Source organism: Lepisosteus oculatus, chromosome 15 (assembly GCF_040954835.1).
Source record: "Lepisosteus oculatus isolate fLepOcu1 chromosome 15, fLepOcu1.hap2, whole genome shotgun sequence".
Lineage (NCBI taxonomy): Eukaryota > Metazoa > Chordata > Actinopteri > Semionotiformes > Lepisosteidae > Lepisosteus > Lepisosteus oculatus.
Window position 1 is genome coordinate 17708184 of NC_090710.1, and position 21934 is coordinate 17730117.

At 39.3% G+C, this 21934-nt stretch overlaps 1 protein-coding gene and 1 long non-coding RNA gene across 3 annotated transcripts; one reads left to right on the forward strand and one right to left on the reverse strand.

Moving 5' to 3' along the window:
• The first annotated feature begins 38 nt into the window (after positions 1 to 38).
• On the forward strand, positions 39 to 4534 carry LOC107079464 (uncharacterized). Its single transcript, XR_001480409.2, has 3 exons — positions 39 to 290; positions 1805 to 1947; positions 4351 to 4534. It is a non-coding gene; the product is annotated as an uncharacterized lncRNA (long non-coding RNA).
• Positions 1327 to 17873, reverse strand: LOC102699050 (interferon-induced GTP-binding protein Mx-like). 2 transcript variants are annotated; one of them, XM_015363915.2, is made up of 15 exons: positions 17826 to 17873; positions 17529 to 17576; positions 14915 to 15128; positions 13455 to 13647; positions 13198 to 13335; positions 12756 to 12910; positions 12147 to 12285; positions 10690 to 10888; positions 10083 to 10161; positions 9003 to 9125; positions 4536 to 4677; positions 4268 to 4426; positions 3623 to 3699; positions 2426 to 2635; positions 1327 to 1900 (listed from the first exon to the last, which is right to left on the reverse strand). In XM_015363915.2, exons 3-15 carry the CDS (start codon positions 15110 to 15112, stop codon positions 1658 to 1660), a joined length of 2055 nt encoding a protein of 684 aa, XP_015219401.1. In that variant the 5' UTR covers positions 15113 to 15128; positions 17529 to 17576; positions 17826 to 17873; the 3' UTR covers positions 1327 to 1657. The 2 variants fall into 2 exon arrangements, with proteins under 2 accessions (XP_015219401.1, XP_006639145.2); XM_006639082.3 differs by having other exon boundaries at positions 2435 to 2635; positions 17826 to 17872.
• Between the last annotated feature and the right edge of the window lie 4061 nt (positions 17874 to 21934).

The following is a 21934-nucleotide window of genomic DNA, read 5'->3' on the forward strand; positions in this document are numbered from 1 at the left end:
ATGCGAGCACATACGGTAAAGTTGGGAGCCGCGTCATCTGTGAGCTGCAAATTGGAAAGTAGAGGTTATTTTCCTACTGAAAAGTAGAAACAAAAAAAAAAGAAAAAGAAACAACGTTTCTGTTTTAGACCCTTCTCACACCTGAGGAGAGCAGAAAGGTTTTACGATAGGCGGTGTTAAGATCGATTTTAGTTCTACAGCACCACCTTGTGATCGAGGATACTTTATTTTAAATTAAACCTCTTCCCGGTTTGCGCTTTGAACAAGCTATTTCCACTGCATGATTCCAGGTACTGGTTATGATACAATCAGCTGCAGCTCTAGACACAAAAATGGAAAAACTGAGCAAGAACTGTGACATCATTTCCATCACTTTTACACTGACTGTGTAGCATAATGTGGGTTGTTGTTCTTCAACCCTGGTCGTGGGGGAACCCCAGTTCAGTTACTCTTCTAGGTCAACTTCTTTAAAGATTGGGATCTACTGTGTGTTACTGATTAAGTAACAATTAAGTATGTGATCTGTGCAAGGTGTCTATTTCTTGAGGGCTGAAGGGGTCTTGGATTTTAGTCCCGAATCATCTCTAAATTGCTTAGTTGAACATATTATCTGCTTAATTGGTCAAACAGAAATTCTGCATAGTCTTTAGAAACTGAGTAGTGACATACTTTACAAAAGCTGCTGGATTGTGACTCTCCAGGGCCAATGTTGGAGAACCCTGCTCTAGACATGGTTTAAATGTTTTACATAGCACTTTCCGGATGCAGGCTTTTAACTTGCATTAAGATTCTTTTTAAATGTATTGTATGTTTCAATATTATTCACTACAATATGGCATACTTTACAATATTTCTGCACTTATTTCGGCCTAGATTCTAAAATTAAATGCATTGATTGTGACTGTAACATACTATATTATCCATGTATGAGCACTAAATAAAAATGTATATTAAATATCCACCATAGCTCGAGATATACAATTTGGATGATAGCAGGAGTATTCTTGGGCTAGACCGTGTTCATTTCAGAATTTAAAAGTTTACAGTAAAAGTGAGCAGGAATCTGGCACATACAAAAGGAATAGAGTTCATTAGTATTAACCTCCCAATGCAAATTAGCTTCAAATAACAGAATTGGGGTGTTCTATATTTTCAACCACCTTGCAGTCTTGTCTTAATGTCACAATTTGACTCTTTCACGTGCCACTGCAATAAAATAAATTTATTGCTGCTAACATCCAGAACTTTCCAGAAATTCAGAGAAACTTTTACTCACAGAAACTTGCACACTTATCTGTTCTTCTGCTCCTAGGAGAAAAAACGAGATTGAAAGAGGAAGGTCCCCCTTTATTCCAAAACATCTATAAAGAACATTATTAATGCTAAGAATGCCAGGCTCTTCTTTCCTAAGAAGCAATGAGTTAGAGGAATACAAGAGGAAAAAACATCAAGTAATATTTTATATCTTAAGATCTTTGCAGTCACATTAAGAGTTACAAAACGTTCACATTTTTAATTCTCTGAAATACATTAGACTATTATGTAGTTTAAATGTTGCTACACTTAATAATTAAAAGCAATAGGAAATATTAAATGACAGCAGAACATTTTTCCTTGTAATGGTACATAACAGATTGGAGTGGTTATGCTTCAGGCTTCAAAAAATGACTACATATTTGGAGAGGTGTTGCTGAGCTTTTCTGAGGCGCTCTATGCGGTTCTGAAGAGCAAGCCTAGAGTCGGTGATGTCTTTATTCTCATAAAGCAGCCTGGCCATTTTGGTTTCTCCATTGTTCCCAATCAGCGCCAGCATGGACGTCTGCAGCCTGTTGATGTACTGCTCCATCATGTGGAATTGGATGATCAGTGGAATCTGGTTGGCCAGACGATCAGAGGCAATCTAGAAGTGCAAGAAAGCAAGGATTTTCAACTTTGGATTCTTTACGGGTGTGATATTATGTCTTATCAAAGTAGTATTCTGTTCTAATACTGTACATACGCTGTGTGCTTATGATTTAATTTTATATTGCATTTGTAATTTGTTTTCTATGTGCAGTGGTTTGAGATTTATATGCTAAAAACTACTGAAGTATTTTTAATAGTAGATAAATCGATGACACACATTCTTATACGAAACTAACCACAGTTACTTCAGCAATGGTACAGTACATTCCAATATCCCATGCTAGCAGAATCATAAGACATCCAGTTGCTTGTTTTATACAATTGTTGTTCAGCCAAAAGTAAGCTGATAATTTCTCACTTGTCCTGGACCAGGAACAGTAAGAACAGAATGCATATTACTTTAACTTTAATATTCATTTAAATTTAATAGAGGTCTCTGTTGCTAATTTTAAAAAAAGGGTACACTTTAAAAAATGCAATTTGTATTAACTACTTCCCATTGCATCCCTCACTCTCTTACATTCTCTACCTTAAAGTAAGCATTGACGTGATAAGCCATCTCCCGAAGGTCAGCGTTTGTTGAAGGGAAGACGGGTTTACGTTTGGTTGTGTTTAGTTCATAGCTGTAGAGACAGTCTTGGGAATAGACCATTTTCTCCATTTCAAACTGGTGCCGCACCATTTCAATAGATATCTTTTCCTCATGTTCCCGTAGGTCTTCAACATAGACCTTCAAGTGTGAATAAACAACCATTAGCCATCACATGTATTTTAAAGTGCTTTTCCATATCACTCATTAACCTATTATTTATGGATCATCTGCTCACACCAAGATATTTCCAATAAATAGAAATATTTTAAGATATAAAATAAATTTAGGGGCTTCAAAAAAGTGGAGTGAGAAAAACAAATTCTTCAAAATAGTGGTTTCAGAATCAACCCTTTAATTTTTTTTCTCCTTGCAGTCTTTTTGAGATGGGTGTTATCTTCAAAACAAAAGATCCCTGTGTAAAGATGAGATAAACCCTAGATTTGCAGCCAAAGCATTGTAAAATAAATCTGGTCCGCTCAACACCACGCTCATACCTCTTATCAGGTATCTTTTAACATGTGTGTGATTGGGTGCTGTGACTGCTCAAAATATTATTAAAAAAGGCCATGTGAGGCAAGGCATTCAAAAAACATTTAATTCCTGCTTATGATGGTCACCTTGTAGAACAATGGAATTCAGTTTGTGCCTCTACAGTGATAATTCCCCATCACACAACCCTACTACACTATTATACAAAAGTCTGAATGCAATATTGACAATAGGACTGATAGGTACCCTGGCTTCTTTCAGGACATAGCTGAGTGATATAATTTAAACCCAAAGGAGCTAGATCAATGTTCAGTAGAAACCAAGGAGCAAGATGGAGTAAAGAGCCTCTCATTTGTGAGCATTCTTCTGTTCTTAGTTAACTACACAGTCTGGCATTTAAGGTTATTGAAGTGCACCATGTTAATTCTAACACTAGAATTTGCACAATAGCACAGAAAGCTAAAAGAAAACAGATTCATCATAGAGAATAAATAAAATTACTCCAGTGGATTAAGTTTCTGCTAGATTAGGGCAGAGAGCACTTTAAATCAGTAAATGTTAGATTCATATTTAGGATCACCAAGAGATACTGTACATACTGTAAATACCATCAGACAGAATGTGAGGGTACAATACCTTTGTAGCTCTCAACAGATTTGGAAAAGCCTGAAAGTGATTGGTGGCAAAGGTGGTAATAGCAGAATGGATGATTTCTGTGATTAAAAAAAAACAATGCACAGCATCTAACTGGATTTCAGGAAACAAAATGTAGGCTTTGTTGTAAAGTAAGATGAGTATTTAGAAAAGCTAGTGACTGACACCATTATAAGGTGCTGAAATTAATGACTGCAATGCTACTTCTCTCATTACAGTCAACTCTTAACTTTTTTGAGTAGCCTGTAAAACCAAATTTGCGTATAGTCAAATTTTACCCTATACCCTTTATAAAAAACCCTACTAACCTCTTATGGTAATTCAAGATATTAAAAATAAGTACACACAAGGTAAAAAAAAGAAAATAACATGACGGTATATGCATTTTTTCAATATTTATTTTCCAAAGCCATCCGCGTAAGTGGAGAGTTAACTGTAAATGATTTTGGTTTCCATGTAAAGATAACAGCTGTGGTTTATATATTTCTAAAGTGGATGACTGCTGATGACTCTACTGTAATAGACGGGTTGGAAAGTGTATGTGGTTCACTCTTTTGATATTTGGAGGTCATTAGTTCTGTCTGTGCAGGCCTTATGTTTGATAAAGGCAAAAACCAATGTTCTCACCTGTAACATTTTTCAAGACATGGAGAGCAGGCTCCTTCGTGTCTTCAATGTGCTGCTTCACAATGACCTCAAATGTCTTATAGTTCACAAACCCAGGAAGCTCCCTGCCCCTGTATGTCCTGGAATATTCCTCCACCTCATCCCGCAGGTGATCTTCCACTAGAAACGGGAAAAACAGGAGAGCGAAGAGGAAATAAGACAACCTGCCTGCGGAAAACCTCGCACTTAAAATGAAGTGAAATAAAGGTGAGGTGGTTTTTCAGCCCACATTTGTTGGCCTTTTTGTCCAGGTGCTGTTTCCACTTCACAAATTCTTTTCGGATTTTGGTGAAAAGCCGGCCTTCTTCAGGCTCCACACTTTCCTCGGCCCGGGTGACTTCCGACAGAGCATCGTTGAATCTCCGAATTTTCTAGAAATCAAAATGACAATAGAGGCAATAATTGACAAGACCACTGACCGGCAAACCTTTGCTAAGGCTAAGAGTTTGGCTTGGTGCTCTGTCCACAGTTCGCGGCATGAATAAAGGACCTGCAATTACCCATTTGTGGACAATGTTCCACAGATTGTTTCCTCAGCTCCAGAATAAGAGTCCTGGAGATCAGGACAGCAGTCTTCTATTAAGAAAGAAAATCTAGACGTGCAATGAAAATGCAATGGTAAGGACTACTTCAGTATATCGATGATGTGAATAGATAATTCTCACATCCTGCCTCATCCCCTCACCTCTGGGCTCTTGAAGTGGGAGGATATAGAATGTGGGGGGGCAAAAGCTGAAATCAGATTCATCAGTACTGGTGCCTGGAACCTCCTCCCTCAAAACCACGAGTAAGAAGGCCAAAAAGCAGCCTCTGACCTTGCAGGCCACGGTTGGCGACACTACCCCTTCATTTAATAGCTCACGTGGGCAGCTGCCATGGCTCTCCGATACACAGTTCTACTAAATTAGGGATTCATTTTCTCCTTTGTCCTTTCCTTTCTGAATAATACTATACCTCAGGCTGTTGGAAGGTATCCTTGAATTTGTTTTGACATAATTTAGCTCCACAAGATGGAACAAAGGTATTCTGATGGGCAGTCCAGTTCAGTTTATTTCAGATATGCACAAGCGTCATGAAATGCTTAATTTCATGTACAGGTATGCACAGATACAAAGACATTAAGGAATCACCAAAAACATTAACAAAAAACAGCAGCAGCAGCAGCAACAGCAATAACAACAAGTTAAATAACATACAACTTAAAAAACAAGTCAGACAAACAGTGTGAGGAGAGAAAAAAACAGCAGTGTGAGTCAGTGGTAGGGGCAGAGTTCAATAATCTGACACCCTGTCTCTGAACCTGGAAGTTCGTGCCTTTATGCTCAGTTTTATGTTCTACTTTAATTGCTTGGAGTGTTTCTGTATAAAGGACAGCATGACATACATGTAGTAGCTTTGGCTCCTGGATTCATCACTGGAGGGCTGTGGAAGTCCCTGCTCTGGTCAATGAATTTTACCTCAGTTACTCCAATCCCAGCTGTATACTGTATAAAGGTCCCATTCTAGCTGAAGTCATGCTCTTTCTCTATCTATGGAAAATGGGTTAAACTCTGTCCTCTCTCATCCTAGTGTTAATCCTGCATCAGCAGGGTCCGCTTGTCGGCACGCCCATCTCCATTTAATGGTTTGAACCAAATCTTTGAGCTGACGTTGCCATTAAATGCGACCGGCAGGTCACTCCACTTGCTGTTGGAGGGGGGAGAACAAAGTAATGTAGCCAATTCATAGAGGGGGATTATTAGGAGGCATGGGAAATTTGGCCAGGACGGCAGGGTTACACCCCTACTCTTTTCGAGAAACACCCTGGGATTTTTAATGACCACAGAGAGTCAGGACCTCGCTTTTACATCTCATCCGAAAGACGGCACTTGTTTACAGTATAGTGTCCTTGTCAGTATACTGGGGCATTAGGACCCACATGGACCGCAGGGTGAGCACCCCCTGCTGGCCTCACTAACAGCTCTTCCAACAGCAACCTTAGTTTTTCCCAGGAGGTCTCCCATCCAGGTACTGACCAGGCTCACAGCTGCTTAGCTTCAGTGGGTTGCTAGTTGTAAGTTGCTGGGTGACATGGCTGCTGGCTGGGTTAAACTCTGCCCTGATAAGCTTTAACTTTAGCATAGAAATATCCTGATGGTGGTGCGGTTCTGTTTAATTTTATTATACCGTTCCTGCATGGCCACACATATGAAATTCATTTTAATGGGCTTGTAGGTGTATTTACATCTTGTAACTGGAAACCCACAGAAGCTGATGGCCTTTTGAGTTTGGCCTAGCGGTTATGGACAGATATGTGTAGCCTTCCTTCAAGAGAACCATCTCAGAAATGATATTCACAAATATCAAAATAAACACTATAGAGTTACTGCTCATTCTTGCACAACCATTGGTTAATTTTCCTACCTGACAGTTTCGAGTAATCGTAGTAAATACCCTAAATATCTTTGAATGGAAGTATCTAGGATCTGCAGTTTCCAGAATGTAACTATATCCCAAAAATGCATTGAATATAGGACACTCATCTAATGTTAGATTAGTCTTAACTCAGCTGAATGCTAGAGACTTTGTCATGTACAGTACATCCTTGTTCCTTCTCTCGAACATGTAGGTTCTATTGAGTAATGGTAGAACGATGCGCTCTTGAATCATGTGCAGATCAACATCTGCAAGGGCCTCTACTTACTGTACATCTCTAAACCTCTAAAGTCTAAAACCATTGCAGTTCTGCCACACAACTACTAAACAGATGGGGCTCTTACATTATCTTATAACTTTGAAGAAGCTGGAAGGTAGAAGCTCAATTTCAAAGACCAAAAATGTCAAGTGTTGTAATTGAGCTAAAGCAAATGGGATTGGAGTCAAATTAGGTCTTTTATATTCAATTTTATAAACTTTCTTTCCTTAAAAATCCTAACTAGATTGAAACTTACAGTACTTATACCACCTACATGTAATCATCATGACAAGAAGGCTTTTCTGAAAGGTCAATCTGATTCTGATAATATGTGACACCTTTTATAAGTTACAATCACCCAACATTTTTTTGCAGTTCTTATGTAGATGGAGAAAAACAAATGCAAATGCAGAAAAGGCACTTGATAATTGAGAATGAGGTTTTGGCCATTAATATGATTCATATTGGTGTAAGTGGTACTAAGCATTTTATAGGAGTGACATCACCCTCTCTAAGCTTAGTGTAGATTTCTGCTGCATCATAAGACTGGGTGTGGTGCAGTGGGGTGTGCTTTCTAGCGAGGGGTGCTGTGAGCCCATGGGTGACCATGATTGAATCCCAGAAGTGGGCGACAGAGCTCCATCCATAGCGCATAATAAGGCCTTCACAAAATGTCACACACCAAATGCCTTTTTAGATGTGTTTTTTGCTTTTCTACTGTTTTCTGACAATCTCACAATTTTGTTTTTGAGTCCATTTTACTACTACAGTACATCTCCTAAACATTGATAATGTTACAGGCTGAAGTAGGTGACAATGGAGGTGTCTCTAAGAATCTAAACACCATGGGCCACCTAGTGTCAAAATGTCCACTTCTCAGAGCTTCAAGCCGAGGGATGATTATTTAGTTGTGCTGAGTATGAGACACACTGATCAAAGAATCTTCTGGTTTACCTCAGTTAAGTTTTGGATAAATGATTGAAAGAGTATCAAAAGACTGGGATAAAAGACAGAGAGGAAACAGGACAACACAGAACATAAAGCATGTGCCAGACAAGGGCTTCTTAAAAAAAAACAAGTATGTGAACCTTACATAAGACCATGTTATTCTGTAGTTTTTAGGGAACTTGGATTTCCTGAGTGAAGAATCCCTCAGTTGAAAACTGCCTCTCCTGCTTAGTGAGTGCATTTCAGAATAGAGAGATGAGTTCCTATTTATTTTGTGGCATCCAGGTTTGCAGAGAGAGAGTTTGTCTACTTAGTTTAGAATTCAGCTGATCTCTTATTCTGGTCTTGGTAGGCATCAAGAGTTGAATACTTGGTAATAGTCTGGGGTTTTTCTGGATGGTTAGGACAGAACGTTAGGCCTCTGGGACACCTTGTCTGTAAACGTCTACTGTACATAGGGAAACTTGCATTGTGTTGTATGTTTATGTTGTGTGTAGTGTGTGGCCCTGTCATTGTTAATAAATATTGGTTTAACCAAGTATTATTGCTCTTTTCACCGAAGCTGTGCCAGAGAACAAAGAATGCATGTGCTTCTACCTATACTAACCGCTCAGGTATATTTTTGGCAAAACTCCTTACAAGATGGGGGTTATGATCATTTATTTGACTTATTCTGATCAGCTTGGTCATTGCCTGATATTCTCCATTTTTGTGATTCCGCATTTGTGACTACATTTGATCTGGAACATAATAATGTATAACAAGTTCTCAAAAGCCTAAAAGGGGGGGAAATAATTTAAATTACACAAATATCAAACAATCAAAACTGGAATGTAACTATTACAAATGAGAAGAGGCCATTCGGCCAATGTAGCTTTTTCTAGGTGCTGATTAATCGAATGTAATCAAATCAGATGTTTTTCTGAAAGAAGCAGTAGTATCTGCTTCTTGGCTGAGTGTTCCATACAAAGTGCCTTCTGTTATCAGAATATCTGCTGCACTAAGTGCACGTAAAGTAGGGAATTGTGTAGTTTCTTCAGGTTCATGAAACCAAAGAACAGCTGCAGCCCTCACCTCAATCAAGAAAGTCAGCAACTGTTTCTCATCCTGTGGGGCTCCCTCTCCAACCTTCTTAAGATCGTTGGTTGTCTTCAGAAGTTTCTGTTCAATCTGATATTGCAGGTGAGGGAGAGATTTCTAGAAAATAAAGACTTGCTTCAGATATGACTCGAGCAGGAATGGGTGTTGAATCAAGTACCTTCCTTAAGCTCAAGAAATGGTGGTAAAGGGTATAGATTTGGAAGTGATATGACAAGCCCCAATTTACTAGACAGCTCTAATGACGCAGGACATGTTTTTACTCATGAGGTTCTCAGCACAAACACACTCTTACTATTAAAACAACCTCATCAAGTATCACCATGAGCCCTTTGTAGACCATTCATTTTCCAACCACTTCATACAGCACAGGGTTGCTGTTTAGCTGCAGCCTATACCCGCAAGCAACAGGCACAGGTCAGAATATACCCCTGAATGGATGCTAGTCTTCATAAAATGTTTTCAAAACAGTTTCAAAAGTAAGGGCAGATTTGGCAAACCCCAGCTAATTCCTTAGTAGTGTCAAACAAAATGGTTGATGTGCACCTGGTTTTGAATGCCTCCTCACTGCTATGTAAAAATCTATTTCAGGCTTAAATTCAAAGATTTAGTCAAAAAGATTAAATTCAAAGATTTAGTCACAGAAATATTTGCTCCTACAACTAATAAAATCACTGCGCAAGCAAACATAATCTAGAAATATATATATCTGTAATGAACCAGACTGAGAAGCTCAACTCAGAGATGCTATTGTATACTGCTTCATGTTATTATTGAAAAATAATTTAAAAACATGTTACGTACAATAATATGATAGCCCTTATCTTTATTATCATCTGTAATCTGTCCATGTTTAAGATGTCAAGACAGTTAAGCTCTGTTTCACTGTACTGTACAGTATTTGACTGAGATGCAGAAGGTGAAGAAAGTGTTGTGGCAAATTCACATAATCAGAAATGGGTTTTATTTCTACACTTGACTACACTTACCACAACCTGAAACAGACATTTGAAAGGTGTGGTCCATTGTGGTCCACACCGACCAATCAGAACTTACACTAATGTGCTCCACAAGCTCCTTAGTCAGCCTTTCAGCCAGAAAATGAATCGTAGCTTTCTTGGAATCCAAAAGTGACCTGTGAACCACAAAACAGAAGTAAACTGTCATGATGTTGTAGGTTTAAACGATTATGAAAATAAAAAAGCTGCAGAATTCTGTAGTTTTTTCTTCTTCATCTTGTTATATAAATCAGGTGTGACTCTGTTTTTGTATCTATTTTGCGAAAATGGTACTTTATTTAACAAGTAAGCAATTCTGTATAAATAACTGACACGACGAATCAAAACATCAGATGGAGGAAATTATTTTCTCCACAAACTAAAAAGCAGTTTTTAAACTGTGAAATATACGTAGGATGCTGTTATTCTTCTTATGGGCTGCTGATTCTCTCTGTTCTGGAACAGAACTCTAATAATATCCAGTATTTTATGCTATTTTAGTCATGTTTCAAGATTTACAACTACAGTTTTTTATTTCCCATGCACAAGAAGTAAAAAGTACAGTTAAAACTATTCTAATACATGTTCATACTACTGTATCATGCATGGTTTTACTGTGTTTTGTAATTGTATTTTGGTTTTCCACACATGGGCAGCTTGCTTGCCTGAAATGAGGGTGATCCTCAAAGAAAGCCTTTTCTTTCTCGATTGCATCCGCCAGTGTCTGTTGTTCATTGATATCTTTCTGACCACGGCACTTCACAATCATGTAACCCTTCTTCAGAGGAATGACTATATTATGGACAATACTGATAATATTTTCTTCAGTGCCCTCATCAACCAAATCTGGCTTGGTAAGGATCCCTTCAGCAAACAACAACAAAACAGACAAAAACAATTATTTCTGAAAGATCCAATCAAGATTTTCTGTAGTCCTCAAAAATCTACTTACTGCATAACTATACCATTCTGCCATCATTAAAAAATAGTAAAAAATTCTAAACCTAAACTGGCAGTAAACTGGTCACAAGGCAGGTTCAGTGGTTCTAGTACAGGTCCTAGTGCCCGTGGTACTCCACTAATGATATTACACCAGTTTTGCAATCGTACAGTCACTTCAAATATCTGAAGAAATAACGAGGTCTAATTTCCATTACAGGTAATTGCAGCATGGAATCAGTAAATTCATTCTAATCCTACCAGCTATGAGACCTGTTACATGACCTAGTGATTGATCAAGCTCAGCATGTGCTCTGGAACCAGGAGAGAGCAGAGATTGTACAGTGCCTCTGAAACAGTGTTCTTCTACCTAGTCCTGGTGAGCCATTATCTTGCGGATTTTATAGTGAGCTTTAAATCATTGATCTAGTTAAGTCTTACAGAGCTCAGCTGTAACAAACACCAAAAAACGGGATTTTAGACTCCTGTTTTAAAGCCCAGATCATTCTTTGTGCATTATTCTGGATTTAGTAGGGGGAAACCGATATAGGTAGATTTAAAAAATCCCAAATAATATTCCTAAATGAGAAAGTGAGATGAGAGAGATGTTATTGTCTAGAATGTGTACAGGATCCAATTAAAAAGAAGAAGTAAAATAAATTACAAATAATATGACAATGTAAGGGAAAAAAGCAAACAAAATGTTAGGATATACAGTATAGTTAAAAGAGTAAAATATACAGTACATGAAGGGGTGGTACAGATATGTCAAACACTCTTCTGTAACTCTCTAGAATGAACTAATTTAGAAAACTGTATACAATCTTGTCTCCCTAGTACAGGCTTTATAGAAAGGGTTTTTCTACTCTAGAATTATTCCAGAGAAGAGGACCCAGATATATTCTGGGACTTAAATGAATGTCTTTCACTAACAGCGTAAAAGCCCTAAAAAATTTATTCCTGAACAGAGAGGAATATGAGGGGAACAGATAACTGATACAATATATCAGGATGTATTCCATATCTTCCAAGGAGCTGACAAAGTCAACTCAGCTGATTTCTTCAGAATGAATAGTGAAACATGAACCAAGAACAGGGGAGACTTCTTTACACAAAGAAGTCTTACTACTTTAGCTGCACATGTTTTACAGTCAACACAGATGAATGTGCTCATTGTTCTTACCCAGTGTCCTCTCCCCTAATGGGTCCACTTCCTTTGCCATCTTCAAAGCCTCTGTGGTCGCAATGTCAGCAGTACAAGGCACCACCACCAGATTAATGGTCTCTTGTTTTTGTATGAACCTGCGGATCATTCCCTTAATCTGGGGATATAGTAAACGGCTGGTAAAATTGTACAGTACAGTAAAATTGTACAGTAAATATGATCAAGAACTATGCACCCTGTGACTCCTAACCCATAACTTCAGAACTTTCTTTTCACAGAGTTGTTTACAAATGATGAGTGCTATTACCAGAATCTACAGAATAAACCTATTGTACCTTTTAGGGAGGTTAAAACCTATCTGGGCATACTGGACATTTTGGACATACTGGTGTTTGTTCAATGTGGATTTAGAAACCGCAGTGAGTAGAGCATTACAGTAGTCAATTTGGAAGAAGACAAATGTGTTGATCAGCTTTTCAGCCACCGTTAGCGATAACATAGGACGTAGTCTAGTGAGATTTTTGAGGTGAAAGAAAGATGTTTTGACAATATTTGGCACATGTGGGTCAAACGTTAAGCGTGCATCAAATATCACCCCCAAGGCCTTTTGAATTCTTTAGTCATTACCCGGTCTCCTATGTCTCTGGGTTGGTCCTTGATAGCTACTCGGGCAATCCCAGGAAGGTCAATTAGTGTCAGATCAGGAACATCACTCGACTGAATCTCCAGATTGATCATTTCATCACTGATCCCAACCCCGTTGCCAGCAATGACGTTTTGGGCTGAAAGAAAGTAAAAGCATGTTGTTGATCATACAAGTTCCTGAGAGGCTCATTACAGTTTGTGAGGATTTTCCCTACAGCACTGGGGCTCATAGGTCAGATCAAGCCTTTGCCAGAGGGCTGATTCCCAGGGTGGCCAAATGCCACTGGGGTTTGTTTTATAATTGAGATCCCTCAGGAGCAGGACAGTTCATGGATACTTTCTATTTGCAATGCTATAGAACTGCCCATGATTATTATTACTGTATCACTTTTTCAAAAGGGGCGTGAATAATGAACAGCCTAACCTGTGGAAACTTCTTTCTCCACCTCTGATGGGCTTTTCAGTTCAACATCTGATTCTTTATATGTGAGTCTTCCCTTCCATGGCTGGCCTACTTTCACTTTCTTGAGTTTCAGCACCAGGGGACACCGTGTTACAATCCCTGTAAACCGAAACTGTGATTAGAGCCCTGTAAGTAACGAATCCAGGAAACCAGGGGTAGGAATGGCCGAGTTTTAGTTCAGTCCTAGTCATTAAGGTTGATATTATTTAAGACCTCACCACTCCCCCTGGGCAGGGCTACTCCTGACAGAGCCTCCAGCACAGAGCTCTTCCCCGAGCTCTGGTCTCCGATGACAGCGATGGCTGGTAGGCCCAGGTCTTTCTCCACTCCGAGAGACCGCAGGGAGTCGATCAGGTCAATACAGGGCCGCACCTTCTCCTCATATTGCTTACCCAGGGCAATGCTGCTGTGCTGAATGGAACACAACATCCCTTCAGATGTGGACTCCCTTGAAAACAAGTGGTCTGGGCAAGACTTTGGAGTGTACTTAAAGCTCCATCATGAAATGTTTTTGCTGCCTTTACACTGCAACTTCAAGATGTACAGTGTTATGTTTCAGAATCAACAGTCTCTAAGTCTTAGTTGGAACAATATAATCCCTCAAACAATGGAAATAAAAACAAGATTAAAAAATCTAATCACGTAATCAGGATGAGGTGTCTCATAATGTCCCTTTATTAATCTTGATAGGTCTTCTGAAAATAAGTAGATGTGTTTATTAGCATAGTAGTGGAAATTAACAAACTACAAATTGGAGTTCTGTTGTAAAACATGCACAAAATAAAGAGTAAATCCTGGCACAAAGCCTAGTATAACACTAGGAGCAAACTTGACTCCCTTTTCAGGAAATCCTGGGAGAAATCTGACTTGTCAGGTAAAGGTTTATTCCATGCTGAAAAGAAAAGAGATAATGTTTTGGCTCTAAAGCCTTTTTCAGCCTGGAATGCTTTTTCTTTTCTTTTCAGCACGGAATAAACCTTTCCTTTTGCAGCCTTCGTATGCTGACACAGCTACCTACTTGAAATAAGTACGTTATGTTAATTTTGAAGGCACAGAGGCATTCTGATGACAGAGATCCTTAGCTTCAACAGTTGGTTTACCAAATAAGATTTTGTTTTAATCAGGGCTCTTATGTCTTATGCAGTGGCAAATCTTATTGTTACACTTAGAATTAAGTGTTCAAAATATTCTTATATTTTTTGTGGCCCTTAATGGACAGCCCTAACCCTGACACAAAATAATTCCTCAGAGTCTACGTCTTTATAAATGCACCTCTCTGACAAGCAACATGTAATGACTTAAACACACCTTAGGACATCATAAATTGGATCCATTTTGACTTCCAAACATGTTTGATAAAGTTAAGTCTAAAGTTACTGTCTATGTCAGTAAGTAAATATTTACTTGTCCTCAAGTGTAGGGATACTGAAGTAGTTATGAGACCAACTTAAATTGCAAATTTGTCAATAAAAAAGTGTTAAAGTCAATGTATGTTAGACTTCATGTTACAAGTATCTTTGTCATTTCTGAGTGAGTTATCACCCATTTGTCTAACCATTGTTTTTTATTGACCTTATATTTTTACTCGTATTGGTTTTGTTACATTCCACATCCCTCCTCTAGAAGGCTACATGTGTAAAATAGGCTTTCCCTTGGCTTGGTGTGTATATTTCAGTACCTTGTTCTCAGGCAGCGCTCCTGGATCTGATGCTCCAAATGGCAAAGGAGAGGCAGAGATGCCCAATGTGTGGGCACTAGTCCCAATGGAGCAATTTGTAATCGGCAACAATTTTATCTCAGTACCATTTATGCCCACACTGATAGGCCTCACTGTAGGCCTCATAGGGCTGCTCTTCGACTTCTTTTGACTTGACATGGGTACAAGTTTTAACCTGTAAGAGGGAAGTTATTCTTAATCAATATTATGCAGATATTTTGATTTTCCAAATCTTCATATACTAGTTACAAAACACAATCAAACCTTCATTTGTTTATGAAAGATTTCTCCAAAATTCTACAGTCTTCTCCAGAAGTATTGGAACAGAAAATTCAGAACTGTTATTTTGCATTACAGTTGATTAATTTGCACTTGTAATCATGAGATAAATATGAACCGATAAATATATTTTTTTATACTGTCATATACCATAGTGAATACAAGTGACCTTAAGTACTGGAACATATTCCTTTAATGTAAAATTAAACAAGTGGTAATGTCAGTATTTAGTTGTAAATCATTTTGAGGCAATGGCTGCATGAAATGTGCCACCCAATGAATTCAGTAAACTCCGTGTAATCATTTTAAATTCTTTCCTAAACCTTTTCTGCAGCTCCTTTGAGAATGAGGTGTTTTTTGGTCTGATGTTAACAAATGTCATAGTAGTCAATATTCTAAAAAAATAATAAATATGCGTACCCTGTGTGACCTCCTTTTGAAATAATAAATCCACCAGTTCTGATGGAAAGTGACATTAATTGTTCCTTAGCTCTCCCAACCAGCACAGACATATACATAGTTAAAACATGTTTTACTGGCAAAGTCCAAAAAAAGAAATATACACTATCCTTACACTTTTTTTCTCTCCCACTCAAAGCACTTTACAGGGCACCCCCTAATGGTCCCACTAACACCTCTTCCACCAGGAACCTTAGCTTTCCCAGCAGGTCTCCCATCCAGGTGCTTGCCAGACTCACACCTGCTTACAGTAGCTTTAGTGGGTTGCCAATTGTGAGTTGCAGTGTGATGTACTGTAGCAACTCACAAATAGATTTTTTCTTAAAAACTAAATGGAAAAATAGCGGCCTGGATACAATTCTCCTACTCCAATATAAATTTACTGCTGTTTTGATATTATTTTACAACTTTCAAATTATAAGAAGCTGGGCTCTTTACTTGGCTAAGTAATCACTGAAGACAGAAGAGAGCAAAATCCATTTTGCCTGCAGGCCCTGCAGTAACCACTAGATGGCGCATGGCTACAACGTTCTGTTGATGTCCATCTCTTTCTCATCCTTTGTCTTGTACACTACATGGAGTCTGGAACTCCATTCCATCGCAGGGCAGACAGAAATACACACGCATACACCAGTGCCCATTTTCTCAGAAGACACTTAACCTACTGTACCAGTATGTTTTTTTGACTGTTAGAGAAAGGAGGAAACCCGGAGGAATTTTAACACGGTTTGAAACAACTCCACAAATCCAGAACTCCCAAATCCAGAACTGAACCTGGTAATATTTACAGTAAATACTGTAACGCTTACGGCCGACAGGCACTGTGTAAGAGCCGGCGTACCAGAGCAGGTGACGTCACCGCCCTTCCCTGTGATAGCAGGACTACAGCTACTGGGCTGGGGAGAGATCTCTCTTTAGCTCACAGGGCTGGGTCACTGCAGAGAGAAGCGGGAGTCCCGGGTTCGAGCCCCTGACGGTGGGGGGCCGACCTAATGCGGCAAGGGCGCCCGCCTGAGCCCCCGTTGCGTTACATTGGTGTCAGTAGTGGGATGGGATAGCCCTTCGCCGGGGACGGCGATTTAAGTGGGGGAGAGTGTAACGCTTACGGCCGACAGGCACTGTGTAAGAGCCGGCGTACCAGAGCAGGTGACGTCACCGCCCTTCCCTGTGATAGCAGGACCACAGCTACTGGGCTGTAGAGAGATCTCTCTCTAGCTCACGGGTCGCTGCAGAGAGATGTGGGAGTCCCGGGTTCGAGCCTCAGTCGGGATGGGGCCGACCTAATTTGGCAAGGGCGCCCGCCTGAGCCCCTGTTGCGATACAATACATACTGTATGTCCCAATAATACCACGTGTTTCATATGGACACCTGTATTGCTCTTAAAAAAATATAATTATAAAGCACGAATACATGCATACATTTGTGAAATTTTGAATAACCGAGTGTTGATTATTCGGATTAAAATCTGATACCGCAAGAAACAAAATTAACTCCATACTCAAAGGCCAATAAACGGTATTACTGACATTGTCCTAAAACTAGTATTTACAAATAAGCAAAGCAACGTTAGAAATACATAACTTGTTTAATTTCATACAGTTTACAGTATATATGTTAAAGTCATTAGTCATTTTGGTCATTTGTCTATGCGGAAATTTAACATTCTATCAATCTGTGAGAAGATCCCGGAGCGCAGCTGCTGAATCGAGTCAGTACGAAGAAAACCGGAGATATAATTCAAGGTCATAACATTTCTACTGTATTTTTCTTTTAGTTGTGTGTTAAACAGCGGTTCAACGCTGTATTCAATGAGTGGGAACCGGTGCAGTGACTCACCTGCTTTTATTATTTCCGTTCTTACAGCGGTGGAAGTGCAGACAACACCTGTTAACACGAAATAGCAGATTTACCCAACTGTAAACGCCAGGTGAGCTTAACGCCCGAGTTCTTAGAAGTTGATAAATAAAAGATGAACAGATATATTTTAAATAAAAATATCTTAGTTGCAAAAGCTTTAATCTACATCAGACTCAATGGTGTCAACTTATGAGTAAATCTCATCAAAATCAGCACTATTTTATTACCATTTTATTTGACCCTGTGAGTACAGAGGGTGTATAATAAGCGACTTACCCGATTGAAGACTCTCTCGTCTTTAGCTCCTAAGAGCTTTTTGTTAGCGCTTGTCATTTAGACATGCAGGAGGCAGGACAGTCTGGGAAATGAAACTGAAACGAACACTTGCAGTTTCCGTTTACTGTACTTACAGGTGTAACATCAGAAGACTGGCGATTTCCAGGCAGTGGCCAACAGCACATTAGTCTTATAACACGGATACAGTACAGTATATATTTTAAGATACTTGCTTTTTCTAATTATGTATCAAAAGATCATTTTAAATTGGGACCCCGTTACATTGGACCTTTCCGCATCCTTTCCCAGATCACCCCTGTGCCCTACCTCTGACTCTCAGGGTGCATCCCTCCACGTTTCTCTCTTGAAGCCCTACCACAGATCTCCCCTCTCCCGACCTCGGCCTCCTCCACCTATTACTTGTTCCTTGGAGTTACCATCTGCCGACAACATATGATCACTATATTGACCATTTACAAATTCTTGCATTAGGAATTCAGATTTTGCATACACCGATCCCCCCAGAGACCCAAGTGATTCTGGTTTTGGCAAGCTAAGGGACAATGACCTTCACGTTACCAGGGGGACAGTGGGTGGTCAAGTCTCCCCTAAACAATGTATCTTGTCCGATTAGGATGTCAGTCCATTTAATAATGTTGTTGTTGTCTTCAGCCTAAACACAGAGAAGCCCAGGCCCAGAGTGTTACACATACTGACAGAGAGTGATCTCATTATGTGTGTTTGGATTTCAACAACTATTATTATTGTTTGCTAGAACCGAAACAAATCTATGTTAGACATTTTCATCTTCAGCCCCAAAACACAAACCTGTGTGTTGTAAAAACCTGTTGGTTCAGCTCGTGGGCTTGGTGCAGATCAAGCTCAAGATGTGCCGTATGTCCCCCAGCTCCGAGCCCATTGGGCCTGCTGGTGTGACCAGAGCTGCAGCGTAGCCATGCTGGTGGGGGTCAGTTCAGCTTTTCTGTTGGAGTGAACAGGGGGGTTACATGAAGGTTCTGTCTGTGGTCCGGCTGTCCTGCTGGTCTGGATGAGGGGTTTGTACTGTAGTGTGGTGCAGGTTCTTGTCCCATCCTGCTCTTGGTCCAGGTTGGAGGGTTGCACCGATTCTGAGTCTTGTTAGCTGGTATGGATTGGTTTGGGGGTGTTGATACCAGAGTGGTTCAGGAGGGGGGAGAATGCAGGTGTCTCGGGGGCATTCTCGTTTTTCTATGAGTTCAGGTTGATTCTGTTGGTTCTGAGTGTCTTGCTTACATCCATTTGTGTCTATAGATGAAAAAGCTATTGAAGAGCTCCCCCCCACCCATCTCTTGCCATGTTAAAAAAATCCTAAAAAGAGAATTAAAGTTTCACATAACAAAAAATGACTGTGAAAGGTCAGGAGGCCTGCCTAGTGTGCACAACACTTGATTACAGTCAAAAAAATAAGGAAAAGTTTCACAACCCAAAGCAAGGTTGTATGAGTTGAAGGGGGATGTCTGGTGTGTAAGGCACAACATTCTGGGAGCTGTTTTTAATAAACTGCTAAGTAAATAATATTTAAATACTGCTGTCAGCAGTATTGTGAATATAGTTGACCCTTACCTGAATGAAAACAGGACGTAAAGAAAAGGGTTTCAGAAATCAAACAAAGCTTTATTCCCGTGCTTACAGTCTGCGTAATTGGAGACTGCGCTGTTCTGCTTCCTATGGTCATATACAGGTTTTTCGCACGAAGCCGTATTGAACAGTATTTCTCGCGTTGTGAACGTGTGTACACAGCTGTCCCCCGGGTTCCTGTTAGTGCGTAATTGCGCATCATTGAAAAACCAGAGGTTTAAAAAAAGATAATTAGCTCACTTATAGTTTGATGTAGAGGCTGTGGACATTTTCACAAGTCGTGGTCATGCATTTGGTTTGAAAGCGTTCTGTGTTTCCATTGCGAAGAGATGGACAAAAGACTATTCGTGCGTGGTCAAAAAATGTAATAAAAACGACAAAGTGAAGTCTGAGAAAACATTCACAATGTACTTTATACACAAAGCAAGTGTTCTCGCAACTCTAAGAGGATTCGTGAAAACGCTACAGGCGTGCCAAAATCGTTTTCGAACTTCAAGCTAACTTTATCCCGGTGTGTTCCAGATGGTGCGTAATTGCGCATCAATCAAAACCCTGAGTGTCAGAAAAAAAATAATTAGCTCACTGATACGTTTATGTAGAGGTCGTGAAACTTCACGTCGTGGTCTTTAAAATGCATTTGGTTTGAAGGCTTTCTGTTTCAAGCTAACTTTACCGCGGTGGCTTAGTCCTTGTGTGTTACATACTGTACTGTATGTCATAAGTCGTAATGTACTGTATGTGGACATGAGAAAAAAAATAATGCGTCCCCGAGATAGCTATTGTGCATTTCGGCTTTGGATAAAGATTTTCAGAGCATACTGAATTAGATACGGCAACCGTCTGAGCTTCTGCGTGACGTTGCTGGGACGCGCACTCACACTGTACGGCCCAGGTACATTCCTATCCCGGGTCGATTTGAATATGTATTCAATTTCACCACAATGTGCCAGTCCTCTCTAGTAAGAAAAATGAAACGGGTCTGGAGAGTAAAGAGAGATGAAAAAACTTATTATTACAGGTATCAACTGTTGTTTATCCGTCAGAAACTGGCATCCTCAATAAAAGTACTGTACTTCGCCGTAACACACGTTCCAATAATATGTAAGGGTGAGTTTAAGTTTAAACATTTTAAAAGCAGTAAAATGTGTGTTTTAATGATTGAGTTTATTCCTAGGCTTGAACCGTCTAGAAAAACGAAACTATTTTAAGCAGAGTATTAAATATTCATTTCCTTGAGTTAAGCACTGTAACAATTATATTTGTGTGAGTCTAATAAGCAAATAATAAAATCTGTACACTGTAATATAAAATATAGTTGAGTAAATAATTGTGAAATAGTTGTGTAACGATGTACAATGTGTATTTAAGAGTTGCTGATGACTTCCAAGAAATAGTTCATTTCATACATGCCCAACACAGTATTACAGAACAAAATAAACATACTTTGTGCAATGTATTTTTATTTTTCACATGAAATGGTTTAAAATCCTGCAGCACTGATTTTATCTTGGTGATTTTAATCCAGTTTGGGATACCTAGATCAGGTCATTTTCTTGGGTTTCTCTAATCAGTTACCTAAAGCCAATGCAGTAACTTTGTCAATTGCCGGGACTTGTGGTCACCAATGTGGTCACTAATGTGCTGTCTGTGGTCTGATTCAAAATGAACAATTTGGTGGTGATGTTTTAGGCTCGATTGACTTTGAACCTCCTGTGCTCAACTATGTTTGTAGATATATATAGTTTGTAGGTCATGCAGTTATTCAAGCAATAATTATTGTAATGTCTTACTTCCAGGAATCTATAAAACTACAATTATAAAGCTATAATGCAGAATTAGACAACTAGAATCCTGTCTAGGTTGCAAGCAAGTGATCAAATCACTCTTGTCTCTTGGAGTCCTTGCACTGGCTTTCAACTCATTTGAATTTACTGTACATTAAATTCTTTTGCTACATGACCCAGCTTCCTACTATCTACCCCATAGTTTAAGGTCCACAAGACCTTGTGGTTTACAAGATGGGGCATTTTTATAGGAGGACTAAAAACTTTTGAAAGGCGCTGTATGTGTGGTGGTCCTTGTTCCTCAGAGGTGGTGGCAAATACCCTGCTTGCTTGAAGATTTCATTATGTTTTGTGAAGTTTCACTAATTAACAGCTTCCCTAGTTTATCACAGTGAAACATGTCTGTGTCAACTACACAGTGGAAAAAGCAGTTCTTGAGAGACAGAGGTTATTGTACATGATCCTATGGCACTCTACTTGGATCTTTGAGAGGGATTTGTGTTTTTCTGTAGCTTACCTTGTACATGTGTACAGAAATATGATAAAGGCACTGACCATATCTCCTCACAAGGTCAAAAATGTCATGCTTTATCTAAAAAAAGCAGACTAGTTACAAATATATAAAAACTATGGATGGAATTTTCCTTATTCTTCTGTGTGTGACAGATGCAGTTGGCCTTTCATCTCATAGTTTTGGAGTTTCAGGAA

Bases quoted from the DNA above. Each gene is read 5' to 3' on its own strand.
- LOC102699050 (XM_015363915.2), bottom strand. From the start codon at position 15,112: ATGTCAAGTCAAAAGAAGTCGAAGAGCAGCCCTATGAGGCCTACAGTG. The intron at 9,126-10,082 runs GTAAGTTCTGAT...TTTATTTTCTAG, and splicing joins AGCTTGTGGAGCACATTAGT to AAATCTCTCCCTCACCTGCA. The intron at 4,678-9,002 runs GTGAGGGCTGCA...TTTGATTTCTAG, and splicing joins TGCTGACTTTCTTGATTGAG to AAAATTCGGAGATTCAACGA.